General features: G+C 37.1%; 2 protein-coding genes across 2 annotated transcripts; one reads left to right on the top strand and one right to left on the bottom strand.

Annotated features, from left to right (window-relative positions):
• Positions 1–397: 397 nt before the first annotated feature.
• Positions 398–2,910, bottom strand: LOC121429053. The gene is made up of 3 exons (XM_041625958.1): positions 2,684–2,910; positions 2,004–2,128; positions 398–487 (listed from the first exon to the last, which is right to left on the bottom strand). The coding sequence occupies exons 1-3, from the start codon at positions 2,772–2,774 to the stop codon at positions 398–400; spliced, it is 306 nt and encodes a 101-aa protein (XP_041481892.1). The 5' UTR covers positions 2,775–2,910.
• A 2,074-nt stretch (positions 2,911–4,984) lies between these two features.
• LOC121428319 (surfeit locus protein 6 homolog) lies at positions 4,985–22,536 on the top strand. The gene is made up of 5 exons (XM_041624878.1): positions 4,985–5,112; positions 9,756–9,922; positions 10,168–10,407; positions 17,404–18,068; positions 18,632–22,536. Exons 2-5 carry the CDS (start codon positions 9,769–9,771, stop codon positions 18,851–18,853), a joined length of 1,281 nt encoding a protein of 426 aa, XP_041480812.1. The 5' UTR covers positions 4,985–5,112; positions 9,756–9,768; the 3' UTR covers positions 18,854–22,536.
• Positions 22,537–23,825: the final 1,289 nt, after the last annotated feature.

Below are 23,825 nucleotides of genomic sequence, written 5' to 3'. Positions count from 1 at the left end.
TGTGTGTGGGCGGGGGGGGGGGAATGTGAAACCCCTAGCCCCCCGCGGCCATGAAAGCCCATTATAAGTTTCGGTTAATCTATATAAACACTATTCATTATCGACGTTTGAATTCACTGTCAGGTGAAATATAAGGGTGTCTTAAAACAAGACTATATGTTGAGTGAAAGATGCAATTCAAAAATCGAATTAAATTAGTTAAAAATAAACCCTTTTCATTTTCAGTTCTGAAAGAAGGCACCGGAGGATCGGATGCAACACATCGCAGGGTATTTTTGTGTACAAAGTTTGGGTAAATGTGGAAGGGGGGGTGGTGTCGTGCCCCATATCATCAAATCATTGAACCTTTTAAAAAGCCCCAGATCATGATTTGAAATAAACATGATAGAGCCATACTTCATGTACCAACCTCGGCTGTTTTACGTTGAAGGGCTAGCTGTTCCTCTTTCCGACACGACAAAGCTTGTGTTATCACCCTGGCGTCCCCCTAGATATTAAAAAATAACACGTGCATGGTGAAAGTTTTATCATTTTGAAGTTAGAGATCTTATGATGAGATATAGAACTACTAGCAGAACCTGCGTAATGAGCCGAAATTGTTGAGGGGACTAGACATGACATTAGGGACAATTGAAAAAAAAACCGCGAAAGAGCACAAATTTGACCTTTTTTGAGACTTGAGAAATCCAAAATAATTTATAGTGGTCAATGATAAGGTAATATTCGACTATCTCGAGTCATATCCCGAATGGAGCGCTGATAATAAATGCTCGATGAAAATGAATAATGAAAGGTTTTGAGCAACCAAAGAAACAGACTTCAAACTGACCGATGGTCTTTCATTGGTATATTAAATAGATTTGGTCGCGGTCAAGCGAATGTTCATCAACATTTTTGTCCGACAAGTTTTCTGGATTGTGATTGGCTTTAAGAAGCAATGTTAATATGGCAACTGTTGGATTAAACGTTTGACAAGTCCTTTCATGAAACGTTCCCCTGGACCTGGAGCACTGGTGGATCTGGCGGGGGGGGGGGACACAGCTGGCCCGTGCCCCCTTCTTCTTCTTTTTTTTGCTTGTCAATTTTTTTGGGGGACGAAGTATCATTAATTTTTTATCTAAAACTTTTATTTATCTTTTTCTTGTCAATTTTTTTCTTTGGAAAAACGTGTCCCCCCGGAGTCAGTTTGACTAGTCATGCCAGTGTGAATAGTCGAGACTGAACTACTATAACATATGGATTGTTATTATCATCAGACTCCATTATCATTAAGGGTAAAACACTGGAAGGACAATAGACTCCGACTTTAAAGCACAACAAACGCCACTCTATATAGGAGCCATATAAAAAGAACTCCTATGCAATTATCCAGGAAAGATAAATGTACATTTCTAGGAGCGTTTCATAAAAGGACTTGTCGAATGTTTTATCCGACAAGTCCTGGGGACCGTTTCATCAACATTTTTTATCTGACAAGATGTCAGATCTGACATCTTTCCTTGATTCCGATTGGCTGAGAGGCGCTGTTACTATAGTAACTGTCGGATAACATGGGACTTGTCGGATAAAACGTCTGACAAGTCCTTTCATGAAACGCTCCCCTGCTATATCTGACAGTTACCGTAGTAACAGTGCTCCTCAGCCAATCACAATCAAGGAAAGTTGTCAGATCTGACAGCTTAATGTCAGACATAATGTTGATGAAACGCTCTCTAGCTGGTCTGAAAGGAGCAGAGTTACACCTGTTTAGATGAGCTCCCCACATTGTGACATTAAAATTATGCCAAGTTTAATTGAATTCTTCACGTGGATAAGTGACAAAAATTAATTCTTTGGTGCTTTTCAGAAAGTGTTGCGATCGATCGCAACTCAAGAGATCAGACGCAACTTGACTTGCACTTGATATAAAAGAAACAGTTGTGTTGTGTTTAAAAACACAACTCTTTCAGTAACGGGCTACTTTTCTGCTCCAGCCAGAAATATGAAACCACCAAAGTTATTACCTTGAGTGTTTTCTGTGCAAGGGTCGCTCTCGTGTCTTTGTTATCTCGTCTGAGTATTGCGATTTCTTCTTCATGCTGCCTTTTCTTGAACTGAGAACTTTCAAAGTAGGCCCTGTGGTCACGCTCTGAAAATGAGAAGTAAATATATATCCTCTACTACTGCGTTTACTTCCTATTCTACTTCTAAAACTAAATAATTGCTGAATAAATGCAATTTAATCAATTTTTTCTATCTCATTTTCTTTATTTGCCATCATCATGCTCTATCATCATCGAAACTTGTGAGTGGATCGACATTTGCATCTCGAGTGTGTGATGAGTCGCCTGGTCCGTTTCGAACAAAATATATTCTCATTATTAAGCAATAACAGTCATCATAAAATTGTGTCTTATAAAATAAAGTTATTTCTAAAGCGATCATGAAATGCTGTGTTTATAATACTCCTTTTATACAAGTTTCATTACTTTCGACAAGCCTCGTAAGCATACACACGTCTTCATCATCTTGAAGCAGCACTTACTCTGGAAGAAGAAGAAAATAAAAAAAGAAGGAGAAGAAGAAGAAGAAGAAGAAAAAGGAGGAGAGGTAGGAGGAGAAGAAGAAGAAGAAGTAGAAGAAGAAGAAGAAGAAGAAGAAGTAGAATAAGAAGAAGAAGAAGCGAATGTCGAAATCGCCTTACCTTTAAGAGCGACTTTACCCCTGTATTGCTCGATGTTGTCATAGATTGTCCAAGAATTGGACATCTGCTCTTGCCCTTTTGATGGACCCATACTTGCCCTGGTCGAATTAGTCAATAGCCAGGCTGATCGTAGAATTGATTTGTTTAGTAATGAGGAGGTTGTTATATGGAACAGAAATAAGCCCAATCGCGCGGAGCTCTCTGGGGTTTCGAAATCGGGCCTACTGTTTAAGAAATTAGATAGGAAATAGAAATAGAAAATATAGGCCTAGAAATAATTAAGATGAAAATATCATGATCGTAATTATCAACACCATCATCATTATCATCGTCTTCGTCAATCATTATCGCCATCATCATCATCACTATCATAATCATCATCGCCATTACCATCATTATCATCATCATCACCATTACCATCATCATCGTCATCATTTCATCATCTCATCATCATCATCATCATCATCACCTCCACCACCACCACCATTGCCACCATCATGTTCATCCCCCATTTCCTCCTCCTCCTTTTCCTCCTAATCATCAATGATTTTAGTATCTTACCATGCCCTTTCAACTGCAATTAATTTCCCGGACCGCTTGTGATTCGTCCAAGTTTCCTATTTTCCCGCTAATTTCAAAACTTCAACAGCATGCAATTGTTTTTTTTTTTCGGGGAAAAATCTCGGGCTCCCTAGAACCAGGACATGGAGCGCTTCAGATACGCAGCAGATACGCGCATTTGGCGTTATCGTTCATCAGTTGTGTAGGCTTGTGGATGCGCACTGGTAGTGGTTGTATAGTGCGTAATTCTTTTCGATGCGCGTATATGATCTTAATTGTTGATGGCGCACTCACTCAATTTATTCTTGCCCCAATTTCCATGAAATCACTGTCGACAAAAAAAAATCGTTGTCATAATCAAAATTAATTTTACATTTCATGTCGAGATTCTAAGGATCAAACACACATTTAGACAAAAACTTCATCAATATTCCCGGTTTTGTTTATCCTGACAAGAAAACAAGTTTAGGAACTTTGACATCAATATTTCATGAATCGACTGAAAGCTACAAAGCACAAGTGGTATTGAGAGGTATTTTTTTTTATGCATGAATTTTGAGAAAATCCAGAGCAAAAGATAATGATTTTCAGTATCGGCTTGAGTGTCCGGACATCGGACCCCCCCCCCCCCTATCCTCAATGTTATGGAAATTGAGAAATCCGAAATCCTTTTTCGTATTGAAATTAAACGTGGGGGTGGCAATTACCGCCGCCCACCAAAATGCCCATAAGTAGAATGCTTAAATCAAAGTTCTGCCCTTTATTTTACTTTTTTTTATCTGAGCATTTTCGTGCATTAATTTAGTTGTTTTCTTTTATTTTAATTTGTATTGCAAAATATTTCCTTTTATATTATTTCCTCTTTAAATTCCGCCTCTGAGGTCATAATCTTCAGAGGCGGAATTGAAAGCCAGGGAAAAAAAATACATGGAGAATTAGGCCTATCTTCACGGTGACTTATTTTATGCCTATCTTAATTCCCTCCAAGGAAGGCGTGCAAAAAACATGGCCCTATATATGTTCTCTTCAAAGTTCAGACGATAAAAATGTCTTTCCGTCTATATCAATTTCTCTTCAAAAAACAATCTTCAAGGGGGAAATTTCCCTACCTCAATTTAAAAAAAAGCAAAAAAAAAAAACGACCACTTTTAGAAAGGCATTTGTAAGAATTTACAAGCAAAGTTTTCAGCAATTTTTAGTACACAATGTTAGGAAATAGTATAGAGAATAAAATATAAAATGATAATATAAAACTATTGAATTCAGGCTTCAAAAATATTAAATGTCCGGACACCCGACCCCCCATCCTACCCTTCCTAAATAAGAGGGAGTGTCCTTTTTTCCTCTGTGACCCCCCCCCCCAACTTCGCTCAGTCGCCCCTGCCTCGCCCGGCCCCTGCGGGGGCCCATGCCAGGGGCCGCGGAACGGTTTTCAAAGTGGGGGGGGCTGACCATGCAAAAAATCACAATCCTATGGTCATTTTTACAACTTTGTACACGGTTTTGAAAAAAAGTGGGGGCTGAAGCCCCCCCCCCTCCCCCGCTTCCGCGGCCCCTGCATGCCATGCATGAGCAAGCCACGTTTATCCCATTTAAATACAATTTTGAAACTGCTGATGTGATCCGCACATAAAGCCATCCGAATTACTATTGTATGTAAATTTCCGTCAAATACATTCAGCATTCGAATTCACGATATCTTGTTGCATACGTTCGAATAGCACACGAGGGAAATCACGGAACAAAACCGTTCTGTATTGCTGGTTTAAATCTGAACGTGGTCACGATGGATAGTGTCAGACCGTAGACGTTGTCAGATTCAGACCTGTAAAGTGAAGGTTTGATAAAGATTTGATAAACATCTCATGGTAAGCATTAATTCCATTTGAATGGTGTTCATAAACACTAAGAAGTGAAGTGGATGAATTGACATCTCGTCTTTGTGAAAAGCAGAAACAAAGATGGATTTCACGCGTGTTTTCTCAACCAGTCCCACCCAATGAGATTTATGTTTGTGCATGTGAATTGTGAGTGGATTCGGGTATTTCTCTGCTCTTGCCTCTGCAACTGGTGTAACCTTCTGATATGGTAACGCAAAGAATAAGACTATATTCTTAGACGTTTGCATGAAATGTATATCATAACACCCTTAAAACTGGTGATTATTAGGCTGAGATCAAGACCTTTTTTTTAGTTTGATTTTGAACAATTCAACAAGCTGAGTGAGTGAGAATGAGATTGAGTGAGTCAGCATCACCTTGAGGACGCAATGATGATGACTTTTAAAATCCTGACATATACTTCTTCATCATTGACGTCTTGACACTCTTCGCTTAAATGGATTTCCCTAGGAAATCATTTTTTTAGGCCAAAGCGAAGAACAATTTATAGATAAAAATTATAATTTTACAATAGGCCTCCCTATTAAATTTTTTTACATGATTATAAATGATTATTAGTATTATACCAATTATTTATAATCACGTAATGAATTTATATATTTGTAAAAGAATAATTTGTATCCATAAATTTTTCTTCAAATTGGCATTGCTAGCCAGAAGTACGTCATACATCAGTAGAGGCGCACGGCCAATTGTACGAGGTTAGTATGTACTAACCTCGTACAATAGACCGTGTTTGACCCTGGATTTCAAAGTAGTCGGCAAACATCGCTTCATTGCTGAAGTAATATTTGCCGAAGCTCCTTCTCGCTACGCACCGGGGCTCTTGCCGGTAAGTAGCAAGAGTTTGTTGAATATAAAAATAATAATAAAATAATAATCCGATAAAAAAAGCACATTTTGCTTACCTCGGCCTCGAAAGTGACTTCGCTTGTCTCTTCCACGGAAATACAAGGAAGCCCGTTGGTGGCGCTAATAATTTCACAACCTTGATTCAGCTCCTCGGTAATTTTATAACTGTATCTAAATTCTTTGAATGCGCAATCCTCATGATTAATTTACTAATTATGGGCACCAATCAATGAAATGCCTTCAAAAAACATAATTAATGATTATTATTGGTGATGATAACACTCATTTGCATTAATTTAAAAAGATGACTGATAAAAAAAAATGAAAATAATATACGTGCCTGGAAAGAAACCAGCAGTACAAGCTTTGACGAACGTCAATAATACGTATACGGTACACCAAAGTCTATACAATGAAAAGATTGGACACTTCACGGACTTTGCGTAATGCCTTGCGTCGATATGCGTGTAAAATAGTGTAGGTGCCTATTCTTTCCCTTGTCGTGTCTTTGATATGAATATAAATCGCGCGCCCTCTTCAGGAGAAAATTGATATCAACGCTGACTGATTTCTATCTCCGTAAAATCTTCACTAAAGATCAAGAAAATATACATATTTTTAGAAAGAAACTTCAAGGAGAAGTCACGGAAGGATCTAAATGATTCGGTAAGTGTCATAGCAGGATGTGGAATATTTATTTATACATAATATTTTATGTGGGCAAAAGCCCACTGTATTTTCGAAGTGTAGTGGTGTGTCGCGTGCGTATGACTGATAATCCTTCGCTCGCGAGACGATATGAACCCATGGGTGGGCCAATATGGGAGACGATCTCCAATGTGGGAGCTAATCTCCCATATTAGAGACTTGCTTTGCAAAAGAACAAAAGAAACAACACCAACAAAAGCATAATTTTTTCCACCCAAAATTTTGTCTCACTGAGGTCAGAAGCCCATTTGTTTTGTGTGTGGATGACAACAAAAATCCTTATCAAAACAAAAGTAGATAGTGAATTTTTAAAGTAGACAGTGAAAAGGGGTAATTTTTCATGAGGAATCTGCTTATCACATTTTCATTTGCCGCCAACGTATTCCTTTTGAAGCAAATGCAAATCTCCCAAACTGGAGACTGTCCCTGAAATTGGATACCCAAATTCTTTATAAAAGTCTCTGATATTTAGTGCTGTTGTCGATAGGCCTCATATCGACATTGATGTTGACATACGAAGGATTTTCAATGTTTCTGACATGTCGACATGCACGCACCCACATCAGCATGCAAACATAAAATAAAAAGGGGTCTAGCCTAAAGTCACGAGTATAAAGCTTAGCTGAAAAGTTGGAAGCTTTTATCCACAGTAAGTGGCGCGATTAAAAGGTTTATTCAGCTATAAAGCGGCACATTAAATGAAAAAAGAATACCTGCGAGCTGCGCGGCAGCAGAAATACGTCAGTGCCTGAGTCGAGTGTGGGCCGGCCTGCCCGATCGAGCTGCCGCGCCCCTCGACGATCGCGAGCGTAGCGTAGCCGTAGTAGCATTCACCGTACCCATCCATATGTACCCATCGCTATTCACCGTGCTTGATAATACGTTGCTCCTCAATGCATTACTTTTCACATAAACGTTTTTGTCAAAGTTGTGACCGCCGCAATTGAGCGCTTAATTCAAATCACGAAGTCACAGAAAACTTCCCTTCCTTTGTTTGGAGATCGTTGCACGGATGGCCGCGGAAGTGATACTGAAATTATTTCATTATTTTTTACTGTCAATTTGAGGAGCTTGCGTTTGCAGCACATGTGTACCAGCGTATAATACGCAATGATCACTATTGTAATTGGTGATTCTCAAATTGGCTCCGAGTGTTATTGCGCAATGCTTTCGAGACCGGATCGTGGTACAAAACTTGATTCTCCAGAAAAAGATGTGGATTAAATCGGTGATTTTGAAAGTGAATTCACTCTAGCTTAGTGAAAATATGTTTTCCCGAACTGAGCCTGTATTATATAGATCTAGATCTAGTGTGGGGATATTCTTCGTGTCAAGGTGAATACGTTTGATTGAGAGTGTTATGTTCCACGATCGAATGATTTTTTTTGTTAGGGAGCCTAGGCTAAATTACGGTCCCTTTTTCATGTCGACATTGTCGATGTCGGGATTAATTTTTAAGCGACATGTGGACATGGATTTTTGTTCCCGACAACAGCACTACTGATATTGGAGATAATCTCTCTCATGGGAGACAGTCTTCAATATTGGTCGTGCGCCTCTACTGTACAAAGCGGTTCAAGGGTCAAAGCTATCGTATCTCCGTTGTATACATGAGGATCGAGGGGTCTACGCGGCATCAGTTAGCTAAGAAACCTTTATTTTTTTACATTGTTATCTAACATTTTCAAAAACCTTACGCATTAGGCGTAGGAAGGTGTAAAAATCAATAAAATCGATAAACTAAACATGATTTTTGTCCAAAGAGATGGATTTCTTAGGGAAATCCATCTTTGTGTTGGTCAGTCTCTTATGTGTCTAAGGGAAGAGTGTCAAGACGTCAATGATGAAGAAGTATATGTCAAGATTTTAAGTCATCAGTGCGTCCTCAAGACTAAACATTACCCATGCCATGGCCTGGGTTCATTCCATACCACGTGAGAAGGACTATGAAATGCATGTGACACATGCAACTGTTTTTGTTTGGGTGGACTTGTCCTTTAATTTGTCATTGCTTTGAATGTTTTCCAAAAAGTATTGTCATCAGCAAAAATTATCTAAAAAGCACTGGTTCACTGCAACCATCCTGCCTGTGGGAAATCTACAGGTAGGACTATGGTATGCCAATGCTGTACATAGCACACACTTAAAAAAAATCATTAAAATATCACTTTTGTGACCAACAGTACTCTTTTCAATACAGTTGCTTTTTATTTTTCATTAGTAATTTAGGAATAATTTTTGTATTCACCAGAGCACTCAAAAACTTGAATTTTAGGCATATTTTTTTGTGTACGCCCTCTATTGGTGGAAAGTAATATGGCAAGAAAATTTTCATTTTTCAATCTCGATTTTTAATTAAGAAAAAATAAATTAAAGAATTAAGTTTACATAAGAGTCAAGTTTTATGATGAATAGCTTTAATGAAAACTGACAGTGTAAGAAAATCAAGCATTTGTCCTATAGAAAAAGAGAAAACATGCCAAACATTGGCTGAAAGAACAATCAAATGATTTAGGCGAGGCGGTGCCTGAGCAGGCTACTATTCAGTAAATTGCTACTCTTGAGTTGTGAATGTAGCCTAATTTGCCTCTTGCAAGGCAGGCACGACTGCTAGAGGCATTCTAGACATTTCGTATTGACTCTTATGCCCGATGTCTCTACATACAATGTTTGCAAAGTGTTCACACGTCGTTTCAGCGACCATTGGAAGCATAAACGTTTTCCTATTTGGACAACCGTTTGACCGTTTGGGGAAGGGGGAAAAACTCTTTTTAAACAGAGGGTCATTGTTTCGATCCCAGCCATAGCATGTTATCCTTCAAGAAATTTATGCCTTCCAACTGGATGATGTGAATGGTTACCTGGCGGAATCAATTCCTTGAAGATTTTTTTTAAATTTCAATCCACTGAGTTCTGCTGATGAAATGGCAGCTCGAGCCAGTTAAAGGATAATTGCAGTTGCATTTTGAATTTGCTGTCCCCAAAAATCAACTTTTATAATTATCGCTTTTATGTACTCAGTGTTCTTTTTCTGTTCCCTAATTTTTCAGCAAAATCTCCAAGATGGACATGGAATGTGCAGACCTCATGAGTAGTCTGCAACTGCATAATGACTACTTCAAGAGTATGACTGATCTGATACCTGCCAGGTATTACTTTGAACAAGAATCCAAACAAGGTCCAGCGGGCTCTGGCAAGTTCTTTCATAATGCAAAAGGTGGGTGCACAAACAATTTTCACGTGTGTGCTTAAATTAGCATAGTTGATTGAAAATGAATTTGAATAATTTTGGAACAGTTAAATATACAGTTTTGTAGGTTGATGACATGCGTGTCGATTTTTGTCGCGATTGTGTGATGTTCCAGTCTTTCCAGCTTCCAAAATGCTCCTCTTTATCAGGGTTATTAAACTATACCTGCAGAAATCTGTATGATTTTAATCATCTGTGTTACATTCAATCAGAGAAAGCACCCAAGCAGAAGGTCAAAGACAAGTCCAAAAAGAAGACCAGTAACAAGCGACAGCGTTTGGACCCAGACCAGCAGCGTAGCGTAACCCAAATACAGGAGGGCATGGATAAGGGTCAGATCTCGGGTAAAGATGGGATCGCCACCTCTAGTCGGTTGTGGAAAGAGAAATCGGAGGATGAGTCAGAGAGTGATGCCATGGGGACAGGCCTGGAAGACCTCTCAGATGATAGTGGTATGTATAGGATTCCTCTGATGTACGGTAAGGGGTCCTAAAGCCATGCGAGCCCAAAAGCTATGCAGAGTTGATTGCACTTTGATTTTTAAAGTAAGTTATGCACTGTATGTTTTGGAGTGTGACTGATGATTCCCATTAATTGCAAAAATGCAGAGAAAGTCCACAATTTTTTACAGTATTGGACTGCTAGATCTTTGAAATTCAGACACTGAAAATACTGATGTCAGTTTTATGCCATTTTCATCTTTGGTAATGATTTTTAGAATATTTTGCGACTTTTTAAGGACTGGTAATTAAGCAAGTGTAGCTTTGATAGTTGTAAAACAAAGTGCGTAGTCTTAGGCCCTGCTAGCATACACTTTTCCGTTCATGTGAGACTTGTGAGGCTTTAAAATTTGTCTAAAACTTTGGTTTGTGTAGAAGTTTAAAGTGACTTGATTATTGGCAAGCATATGTGCAGTGAATGTTGAATACATTTTCAGCCATTGATTCTTTGTCCAATTTGAATTTTAATTTTGAGAATATCTAGTGCCCTCTGTTAATTTCAGTGACACACAATACACTTTCTCACCAGTGTGGTGAAAGAAAGATATCCCATACTAGACAAGGGGGCTTATTTTGTGTTTTGGAAAACAAATTATGACCCAGACCTTGAAGAAAACATTCATTTTCATTGGGAGAAAAGCTGAAAAAGCCTTCATATTGTGCTTCCCTTTTGATGTTCAGTATATATTTAATATTTAGTAACTATAATCTTTCATACAGTGCACAAAATGTTAAAGGAAAATGATCATCAAAAGCTATAAATTGCCTATTGAATTCAATTTATCTGTTTTTTTTTCTACCAATCTCTATTTACTTCGGATACACAACTTTTTTGGGGGGGGAGTGGTATTTGGAATTTAGCAATAAAAGAAATGCCAATTTTGTCAAAATAATAATAAAAGGTAATCTGAGTTACACAAATAAGAATTGAAGTAATTAATTGTCCCTTGTGTGGTGATACCTCAGATTTAAGAGTGAGCTTGTATCATATTTTGTATGGTCATGTTGTGAAATAGACATCTATTACATGTAATCTGGTTGGGTTATTTCATTGTTGAAAAATGTGTAAACTATGTGAAAGTATGTGAACTTAAAGGACAAGTCCACCCCAACGAAAGCTTGATTTGAATAAAAAGAGAAAAATTCAACAAGCATAACACTGAAAATTTCATCAAAATCGGATGTAAAATAAGAAAGTTATGGCATTTTAAAGTTTCGCTTCATTTCACAAAACAGTTATGTGCACATCTCGGTCGGTATGCAAATGAGGAACTGATGACATCACTCACTATTTCTTTTGTATTTTATTATATGAAATATGAAATATTTTAATTTTCTCGTTATTGTCATAAGAAATTAAGTTTCATTCCTCCCTGAACGTGTGGAATTCCATTATTTTAACATTTTGTGCTTCAGGCAAGCAGGTCCTAATCGTCAAATTAGCAAAAATTGAAATATTGTATAATTCAAACAATAAAAAACAAAAGAAATAGTGAGTGAGTGACATTATCGACTCTCTCATTTGGATGTAACTGGCTCGTTCAAATAACTATTTTGTTAAAAATAAGCGAAACTTTGAAATGTCATAACTTTTTTTATTTTACATCCGATTTTGATGAAATTTTCAGCATTGTGCTTGTCTGATTTTTCTCTATTGATTCAAATCAACATTTTTCTGAGGTGGACTAGACCTTTAAAGGAGAATGAAACCTTTGGAACAAGATAGCTTGTGTGAAAACAGAAAAATAAAAGACACAGATCAACAAAAGTTTGAGAAAAATCAGACAAATAATGAGAAAGTTATGAGCATTTGAATATTGTGATCACTAATGCTATAGTGTGGTACGATATGTCACTGACACAACTCCCGTAGGACAAGCGTGCCAAAATTGATTTTTTGGTTGTTTTGGCTTCAATAGGGTCCCCTTAGACCAAAAACGATGGGGGTCAAATTTTCAGACCCCTCCTTCCCTTTGTGGGGGGTCCTTTTTGGCGCCATATTGGCCTGTACAAAGCCCAATAGGATAATCCATTGTTTTCAACCTTATTTCTCACTTTTCTTTGCCAATTTTATTTTTAAGTTGTCTGAGGTGTATGAGAATGAATATTTGATGATGTTGTGATGTCAATGTTTTTAAACTTTTACCATACGGGGGCGGACTTTACGAAAAATGCCCCAAAATTGTAAAATATTGCCCCCAAAATATTATTTTTCCCTTTTTTGGCACTAAAATTAGGACAAAAGGATTACAAAATGAAATGAATATGTCTTGTTATACATTTCAACAACAGAGGAATATATCACATGTAATGTATATCATTATTTTTGGTCAATTGATGTAAAAATCATCCCCATTTCAGGATTTTATGCAGTGAAAACCTTACTACAACACTAGAGGGCGCCATAACTTATGATAAGCACTTCCCTAAAAAAATCAAATTCTAGGCACTGTAATTTTATCAATAAATTTGAAAGCTGACACATTTCAAGAGCAATTATTTCCAAAGCCGATTCATAGTATTAGCATCTAATCTGTTTTGATTCTCCCCCCGGGAGGGGGGGGGGGGGAATGGCTGCCTTGGGCTAAAATAAAAAATCCTGGATTTTTTTTTTTACTTAAGTGACCTTAATTTGGTTTCTATGCATGCAAAGATTTTTAAGGGTGAAGAAGTATATCGGGAAAAGTTACAAGGACCCAGAAATCCAAGATGGCTTCCAAAAATGGAGTTTAAAATGGCTGTTGATACTTTAAATGGACATAGCACATTTTATATACCTGAGATAGATGTAATCGGTGTCTAGACCATGGTTTCAACGATCATAATTGGGACAAGAATACCGTTTCCTTTCTTTATTTAACTTTTGGAGGCCATCTTGGACTCAACATACCGGGACAGTCGGTGGTCCGGTATGTTAAAAAAATCCAAGATGGCTTCCAAAAATGGAGTTTGAAATTGCTGTTGCTGCTTGAAAAACTGATATAGTTTGTTCAATATCCGGGAATATGAATGTGTGTGACTACCATGGAAAAGTGAGTCTAATAATACATTAGAATAAGTTACAAGGAGAGTCGTTGGTCGAGTATGTTAAACAATAGAGTATAAAATAGCCACTGTTATTTACAAGTGGACATGTAATATCCATCAAGAATATGGTTTCATGTTTAAACCATGATTTTTAAAGTCAGAAAATTAGTTACAACCGTTCGAGTGTTGTGGTCCAGTGGATTGGTCTTTTAATTTTGAAAGGGTCGTGGGTTCGAATCCCAGCCATGGCATAGTTTCATTCTGCAAGAAATTTATCAACATTGTGATGCACTCAACCCAGGTGAGGTAAATGGGTACCCGGTAGAAATTCCCTGAATGCGCGAAGGAATTCCTTGAATGCTAAAGCGCCTAGGCAGCCCATCTAAGGCAGGGGTAATAATAATGGCAAGGCCCGCTGGGAGAACAGTTTTTAGAACTGAAGTGGCTTCCCTAGGTAAATATACCTATATTATTAATATTACCATATCATAACAAGGACAGTCATTGGTCTATGTCGGAAAATCCAAGATGTCGTGAAGAAATCTGAGTCTAAAGTGAATGCTGTTACTTAAAAATGGACATCGTTCATTTAAAATTCACCAAGGACATATGATTTTGGTGTCCACTCAATGGTTTCATGATTATAATAATACTTTCGATTAGTTACAAAGATATGCACTTGTCCATTTTGCCTAAAAATCCAAGAAAGTTTTCAAAATGGCATCTAAAATGATTCCTAAAACTCATTAATAATGGTCAGAGTTTATGCAATATTAATATGTGAGGAATAATTTGGATGTCTACATGGTGGTATAAAGGGTTAGATAATACATTCAACAAATAACAAGGATATTTAGTTTTCCATTTTGTCTAAAATCCATGGTAGATTAAAAAAATTCATCAAGTGGGTGCTATTACAAACTCATGAATCAATATGATAACTTATCCCATACATATAAGTGTAGGCACCAAAATATTTCTAACAGGTTGGTATTGTTTGAATAATGTCTCCACTTTTAAGTAACAGTAGTCATTTTGGAACCCATTTTTTAAAAGCCCACTTGGATTTTAAGGCAAAATGGATAACTGCATAGTCATTGTAGCCAGTCCTTAATATGTATTTTTAATTTCAACTCTTGAAATACTAGTGAAGACACCAAAATAATAACCCCATGTGTATGTTTAATGTTCTATATCCACTTTTAAAGTAATAGAAGTCATTTAAGCAATCTTGGATTTTTGATAAACTTGACATCCGACTGTTCTTTCAACTTGAAACAATACTTGATCCTTTAAACTCTAGTGTAGACACCAAATCAAATCCACAATGTGCATTTCTAATGAACTATGTCTACTTTTAAGAACCACAGTCAATGTAGACCCTGCATTTTGGAGGCCATATTGCATTTTTTGACATAGCAGACCACTGATAGCCCTTATTTACTTATCCAAATGTCTTATTTGACCCTTGAAATCATTGGTTTAGACACCAAACTGGGGGCCGTTTCATAAAGCTGTTCGTAAGTTAAGAGTAACTTTAAAAACGACTGGTGATCCTTTCTTACGCGCTAAACCATCCCCTATATGGTGTATACCATTTACCAAAAGAAAGGATCACTAGTCGTTCTTAAAGTCGTCTTATCTTACGAACAGCTTTATGAAACACCCACCTGATATCTCCCAGGCCGATATGAAATGAACTTTGTCCGCTTTAAGTATCAGCAGCCATTTTAAGATCATTTTTTGGAATTCATCTTTGATTTTTGGACATACCAGACCACTGACTGTCCTTGTAACTTATCCTTATATATTACTTAACCCAAACCAGTGGTTTAAAATTAAACATCGAAATCACATTTCCATGGACGATATGAAATCAGCTATGTCTGCTTTAATTTTAGCAGCCATTTCAGAATAAATTTTTTGAAGCCATTATCATCATGTCCTTGTAACTTTTTTTCCAATTTACTACTTCACCCTTAAAATCATTGAATCAAAACCAAATTGCGGATTTTTAGCACACGGCAGGCTTTTTTGATGCCATCTTATATTTTCCAGGTATCCTGGGGTCCTTATATTCACTCTACCCTGTGTCAACAAATTATTTTAACTCCTAGACCATGGAGTATGAAACTAATTAGGATTCTAGGGTGGATAATGAGTGAGTCGTATTCATTAATTTTAAGTGAATGGTGGCCATCTTGGATACTATCTTGAAAATAACCACTTTCCCTGATGCAGATTTTGGTAGATTTTTAGTATATTATTCCTGAGGTCAATTAGTACTAACAACTGTTGAAAAACAATGTAAGTTCGGAAGTTCTCTAAACATCACATGTTATTTCAATAATGAATATGTGCATATGTGCGTGTGTGTATGTGCGGGGGCTAAACTTATATTTTATGTGTTTTTATGTCTATCAGTAATTGGAAATTAGCCGAGAAGTACATAATTGACAATTCGAATAGAAGTCCTTTAATCGTAAATTGTACTCTAGAACGAGTGGCCGAATGGTGAAAGTTGTATGCCAGTCAGTTGGGGGGGGGGGAGGGGAGTAGGGGATATGTTTGGTAGGATGCTCGTCCAACTTGAAGCCTTCAGATATAGGCATTTTAGCTGTCTAGGGATGATAAAATACCATAAAATAATTCATTGTTTAACCGGGCGCAAAATTACTAATACTCCTGATTTTAGTGGGTCTCGATATAGGTGACCCCCCCCCCTCAGACAGTGGGTGAAGGTGGGGAAAATTGGAACCCTATCATTTCGTGATAGATTGGACCCAAGTGAATCCAAAAAAAAAAAACTAACAATTTTGGCACAAAAATCCTGCAGGAACTGTGTCATGATATACCGTACCACACTAATATCATCATGATAAGTTATGGCGCCCTCTAGTGTTGTAGTTAGGTTTTCACTGCATAAATCCTGAAATGGGGGTGACTTTTACATTAATTTACCAATAATAATCATATAAATTACGTGTGATGTATTCCTCTGTTATTGGACTGTACAACAAGACATATGCACTTCATTTTGTAATCTTTTTGTCCTAATTCTAGTGCCAAAAAGGGGGAAAATTACATTTTTGGGGTAATATTTTACAATTTTGGGGCATTTTTCGCAAAATCCGCCCCCCGTATGGCAAAAGTGAAAAAATATTGACTTCACAACATCATCAAATATTCATTCTTGTACACCTCAGACAACTTAAAAATAAAATTGGCGAAGAAAAGTGAGAAATAAGGTTGAAAACAATGGATTATCCTATTGGGCTTTGTACAGGCCAATATGGCGCCAAAAAGGACCCCCCACAAAGGGAAGGAGGGGTCTGAAAATTTGACCCCCATCGTTTTTGGTCTAAGGGGACCCTATTGAAGCCAAAACAACCAAAAAATCAATTTTGGCACGCTAGTCCTACGGGATGACACACCATACCGCACTATTATGGAGATCTTCACATTGGCAATGCGATACAGATGTGTGATGTCACTTGTGAACAACTCTCCCCATTACTTTAGTATATATTTCAGTTGCCTCTTTTATCACATCTATCAGTAGATCATGTGTTCTTTCAATAGGAGGGCATGTACATGTAGTACAGATATTTAAATCATGGATAAAGAGTTTGTATCGCCATAAGAAAAAACAAAAAAGACATTTTGGGTGCATTTTATACTCCATCAAAGGGAAAGTAGTTCACATGTGACATCACGCATCCTTGTTGCATTGCCAATGGGAGGATCTCCATAGCATTAGTGATTGCAATATTCAAATGCTCATAACTGTCTCATTATATGTCCGTGGTTTTTTTCAAAATTTCTTAGTTCTTATTCTTTGATTTTTCTGTTTCGACATGCGCCTACTTGTTCCAAAGTTTTCGTTCCCCTTTAATATCTGATATTTTCAATTCATGTCAGGTAATGAAGATGATTCCAAACCATCCATCTCATCAAGGATTAAACCGATGAGTGTGGAGTCTGTCTCAAGTAGTGCAACTATTGATGAACTCAGAGAAAAGGTCCGACAAAGAATAGAAGAACTCCGAACAAAGCGGAAAGCAAAAGCACCTTTAATGGAAGACGTGGTACCGAAAAAAGTTGCCCGAAGAGAAGCGGAAAAGGAGAAGAAGAAGAAAGCAGATGCCATCAAGGCAATGAAAGCTTCTAAAGCACAGTTGGAAATCTTGGAAAAAGCCAAACAGAACAAACTGATGGTTAATGGTGACGTTCACAGTGACAGTGATGATTCTAGCGATGACAACATCAACCAAAGAACTAAAAAGAGTAATGAGACGTCTACCAAGGGCGGGAAAGGTGGGCAGAAGACAGTGGAAGCTAAGGAGGCAGCTGTTGGCTTCAGCCAGTTTGACTTTACGGAGAGCGAGCGAGAACAGCCCAAGAAGAAGAAGAGGAAGAAGGTGACGGAGCCCAGGAGCAACAAAGACTTTGGCCGTCTGCTAAAGAAGGCGGAGCTCAAGGAGAAAAAGATGGCAGAGATGAAGGAGAAGGATCCAGAGAAAGCCCAGGAGGTGGAGACGGAAGGCAAGTGGAAGACAGTCATCGATAGGGCACAGGGGATCAAGGTCAGTGCTTCTTGATTTATGTGGGCAATCCCCGACTCCAGTTCAAACAGAATAAATGAAATGAATATCTTAGTGTTTGTTTAGGAGTATAAATGTTCCAGATAATTTTTGTTGAAAAGAAATTCATGAAATAATAAACCAAATAAGCATGCCATTCATTCCAGGTTACAGGCTTTTTTCCAAGCAATAATGATATAGTCCATTGTGTAAACCTTTCACTCAAGTTAGTAGTCTAAATATGCAGCCTACAATTGCTTGTATACTGAAGGCCCTCTCAATAGCAAGTTTAAGGTGCAAGTCTTGGGTGAAGACCCTTTATTTGATCAAAGTTTCTATCAGGGTCTGTGCCTGCAGACTAATAAAAATACATGGTCCCACATGTGGTTTTCTGTGTTTGGATCTTCAGTTTGCTTGCTCTTCTGTTCAGATTTTAAAAGTAGTTAGATGTACATTTATGTAAATCTTCAATGATATGATGACAATGTAGCTTTATTTGATAGATTTTCTATTTATCTGCGATCAGTTGAATTTAGCTTTAAAGGATTCTGTGGTCTTTCATACAGGTCAAGGATGATGTGGAGCTTCTGAAGAAGTCCATCAAGCGGAAGGAGCAACGCAAGAAAGCGAGCAAGAAGCAATGGGAGGCACGTCAAACTAAACTGGAGGAGAAGATGAAGCAGAAAGAGACCAAGAAGAGGACCAATATCAAGGCCAAGACCGATGCCCGCAAAGCCAAGAAGGTTAAGAGGTTACAAAAGAAGGGCAAGCTTCTTCTACAGGACTGAAGAGGCTTCACTTGATCTGTAAACTGTTGCAAGCCGTTGGTCTACTTCTCACATGTCTAATACCAGAAGGGCTAAACCCATGTGGTCTACTTTTTGGTTTAATTGCTTTTCGGTCTACATAATATACCTGGTCTCATACACACTTTGTGTAGTTCCCATTTAGTGTTATATCCAGTTGGTCTAATGTCCACTTCATCTAATTGTCATTTTGCCTTTTGACAAATGGAAATTTGCGTATGAAAATTTAACGATGTAGTGTTAGATCAAATATATAGTAGGCAGATTAGTTATATTCCAGCTGGAACCTACACCAAATGGGCTAAAAGGCAATTAGACCAAATGGTTAATAGAGACAAACTGTAGACTATGTAGGATTAGTTCATGTGAGTTAACGAAGGCCACATGGCAATTTCCTGGACTAAGGTTGCAACAGAGAACTGCTCCTTGGGAGGAACAGAGGGTCAGAGCAGAGTACACTCTCTTGGTTACATAAGTCTAGCGTCAGGACTGAGTGCTCTTTACCTTGCAGCAGTTGTGGATATTGATGTCATTCTGTCGAGTACTGAACTATCTACTTCCTCTTAGCTGGATGTAGGTAAGACTCCAGGTTCCTGTAAGGTAAGCAGGTTTGAAATGGCAAGCTTGTTTGAATATTGGTGCAGTAATCCATGCAATGAATGGCAATGAAGGCCGTGTCTCATTGTTAGTGCAAGCCTTGCTATTGCCTGTAACTTACCCACAGCAAATTTTTTAGCATGTTAAAAACTTGTTTACATGCAAATTATAGACATGCGTGTGCTTCTGTGAGCAACTGCGTGTGAGGTACGTGTGAGATACTGTCAATGCGGGCGATATGCGGGTGACCTGTGGGTAGCAAAAATTGTTACCCGCAAGTCACATGCAAGGCATGCACGGAACAATGTGACAGAGCCTGAAGATTTGCATAAAATACAAAATAATAAAATACATAATGTATCATTATTAGGCCTTTCTTCTCACAGCTAAGTAATTCATACACTGGCATGGCTTCCTTCTAATACAGATCTATTTTATTTCTCAAAATTAACCGGAATGTGCCGAGATTTGAAAATGCCGGATATTTATTATTATTGTAATTATTATATTATTATGGCATCAAAATACTGAAATTATCAGAAATCTTGAAATATTCAGTGAAAGTAGATAAAAATGTATTGTTATAATTTAATGTGTTATAATTATGAAAATCTTATCAAAACCTTGCTTGATGAATGGTCAGATCTGTAGATAGGAACTCAATTCTGCCAAAGCCAAGTATCATGTCAGTAAATCCAAATTACTTTTTTTTAGTATTGAATTTCAGTAATCTCGTCTAAAAGTTCTAAACAGTCCCTTCAAAAAGTTAAAAACTTCATTATGATAATTATGATAATAATGATAATGATAATTATTTTTCCTTATAAAGCACTTACTTTATCAGAAGTCTAAGCACTCTACAGTATTACAGCATTATTACCCTGGCTTTAGCAGAGGAGCTGTTGCGTGTGGAGCATTTCAAGGAATAAATTCCTACCAGGTACCCATTCACCTCACCTGGGTTGAGTGCAGCACAATGTGGGTAAATTTCTTGCTGAAGGAAATCATGCCATGACTTGGAATCAAACCCACGTCCCTCAGTAAGATGAGGGTCATAACCACTAGACCACAATGCCAGGGTGGTATACATGAAGCTGTTTGTAGGTAACTTACAGATTTATGCATGACTATCAATATAATTCTTATCAACTAAAAGTTAAATCTGATCTTGGAAGATTATAAAGATTCTTGCTGCTAAGAAGGAACTGAATATAAGTTATTAATTAGTCAACAACTGATGCAGATCATTGGACAGTCCCTTCCATTATCATAAACAGGAAAGATTCAAGAATGGTTCACATGTCATTCAAGATTAGTTCATCTGTCAGATATACATAAAATCATACATAAAATAAAAAGTCTTAAAGATTGCTTAATATGAAATGGCCCCAAGCTAGTGTTATTTTCTATTAATTTTTTCTCGTAATGGGGTGGTGGGATTTTAGAATTTACTTAAACATGCAGTTAGCTTGGATTGTATACTAGTCGGTGCAGTGAAAGAGAAATTTGGGACTGTGAATGTGTAGCAATGGCAGGAGGTCGGCCCCAGGGGCCCGTTGCAGAGAGAGTTGCATTTAAACGCAAGCCAAAAATCAATCGCAAGTCTCAAATGCGCGCTGCTGATTGGTTGAAAATCAAGTTGTGCATAATTTCTGGGCTGTTTCAGAGGTTCCTTTCTTCTTGGACATGATATTAAAATTTGAACTGTATGAAATAGAAATAATGAGGAAGATTCTATTAGCTGGCCAGCTGGTGCCCAATATTTTGATTTCGCTTGTGTGCATTCCTAAAGAAGTTGATTTTTTTATCATAGTAAACATCTTCATAGTGCTTAAAACCTGTATATGCATATTGGACAGCTTAAACACAGACATTTGCAAGTAAATTGGAGAAAGAGATTTTAATTAAATTTAATCTCGGTGAATTGATACAACCATAGAAATGGGCACCTAGTGTACCAACATAAAAATATCCACATACAGGATTAGAGTGCAGACACAGAAATACATTGTCATGTCAAGTATTTATTTGGGGAGCATTGCATGAAAGCACTTTTCGGTTGTTTTACCTGACAAAGTATGTTTTATCCGACAGTCACCATAGTAACAGTGCTTCTCAGCCAATCAAAGTCAAGGTAGGTTGTCAGGTCCGCAACTTATTGAATGAAAATGTAGATGAAACGTGACTTTGGTCTGAAAAAAAACCCACCTCTGAAAGGTCTTGACTGAATCTGAATGACTGATTTTCTCTAAAACATATTGAATTTCACTTTCAGCTCCCTTTACAAGCTGGCATCTCTGATATTAATTTCATATTTGATAAGCGTGAGATTTATTGTAATCATATTCTGATTACGAGTACAATGTATATTTTATTGCGTCCAGGGACTCATTTCATCCAAATTACATGTACCAGAGTTGAAACTGGAATACTGTTAGTCACAATGAATCATCATAGAACATGAAAGGTCGAACATAGTATCCCCAATAGACTATGTACATGTAACTCATGTTTGCGTCACTGATTTAATGTGTTGGCATGTTACATGTTTCCTAACGGACAGCATGTATAGCTTCTTGGTTGAAATTATGATGTAACTTGCTTTCCATATTTGATATTGATTTCAATTAATCTCAACTCTTATGACACAGGGAGCCTGCTGAGATATAATGGTTTAATAATTGCAGAACAATGCTGGTACATAATGTATGTGTATGTACTTGTATACCTGCTTCTATGAGGGTACATGTAGATGAGCAAATTGTATTATAATGGCCAAGTGTTCCGTAGCTTGGCCAGATTCATTTCAGTCCATGTATCAAAAATATTTTTCTCCTTAATTAGTGAATTGAATTTTTCATCAGTATTTTGAATTTCAAGCAATTTTTTTTCCATGTATGATATGTTTATTAACAGTGTAACAATCAGCCATCATTCATGTGACAATGTTTATGCATCATGTTAATTAATCAGTGAGCTTGGTGTAGAGATAAAATGATGAGAGTAAAGATATTTTGCCAAGATTTGAACATTTTAATTTGTAATAAAATATCTTATACTGTACTGCACATATTGGCATTTCAATTGCAATTTATGTTTGTGTCTGTATTATTGAGAATGTTATTAGTGTACGTCAGATTTTAGACAAGTATAAGAAGTGTATGGGGACTGCCTATTAAAGTAAAATCTCATGGGACCATAGAATTCTTTTATTAAAGGGATGCTCCAGGCCGAAAATATATATATCTAAATAAATAAAATTCACTTGAGCATAATGGTGAAAATTTCATCAAAATCGGATCACAAATAACGAAATTATTGAATTTTAAAGTTTAGCAATATTTTGTGAAAATAGTTATATATGCACGTCATGAATATTCAATAGGTGGGCTGATGATGACACATCCCTTCTCATGTTAATACATGAAATCATAATTGTTTATTTTTTTTCATTCATATGTGAACAATGTGGCTCCTTTATCATGAAATAAGTTGCAGCAATGAATATCTAATGCATTAAATCAGTTGTCAATCCAATTTTTTCAGTTCTTGGTAAAAACATTGAATTAATCTAATTTTGTCTAATAAAATACAAAAGAAAAGTGGGGATATGACATCAATTTACTCACTAGATATTCATGAAGACATGCCAAGAACTGCAAATCTTTGAAATGACATGACTGTGTTATTCGTTGTCCGATTTTGATCATATTTTTAGTGTTTTGATTTTTCTGTATCTGTTTATATCATATTTTCAACTGGAGCATCCTTTAACTAGGGGTGGTCAATTTGAATTAGGGTTAAAAGCTTACAATACGATCTGTGACACGATTTCAAATGAATCAAAATTTGTATTAAAATTTTGAAAGTTCCACGAAATAAATCATATTACTTACAATATATCAAATGAACGTAGGCATAAAGTAGTGCATTTAACTCTGAATGACATTGGTAAACCAATTGAGTATTTCACAATAACCTGAAACCCACGTCCATTTCTGGTCAATGCTTGCACAATAGCCTGATTTTGTATTGTGCAATATCTCAAATAAAATCAGTTAGTCACTAAGTTTTGTGAAAAATTCTTTCTCTATGTGTTTATTTAGCTTCATATTTCCTTCCTCATTCTCTAGGTTATTTTTCTTTTTTCATCCATTCAGCTAACTTTTTGACCAGGAGCGGATCCAGGATTTGTCAAAAGGTGGGGGGGGGAAATTTTTTGGAGGAAAATTTTGACAAGCCCCCCCCCTCCAAAAAGGTTTTCAATCACAAAAAGTCTTTAATTTCAAAAGGGGGTGGGGCACACCTTGGGTTTTCTTCTCAAAGGGGGGGGGGCACATGCCCCTTGTGCCCCCAT

The sequence above is a fragment of the Lytechinus variegatus genome, chromosome 15, assembly GCF_018143015.1.
Source record: "Lytechinus variegatus isolate NC3 chromosome 15, Lvar_3.0, whole genome shotgun sequence".
Classification (NCBI taxonomy): Eukaryota; Metazoa; Echinodermata; class Echinoidea; order Temnopleuroida; family Toxopneustidae; genus Lytechinus; species Lytechinus variegatus.
The sequence above is the reverse complement of the archived record's forward strand: the minus strand, read 5'-3'. Positions and strand labels throughout refer to the sequence as shown.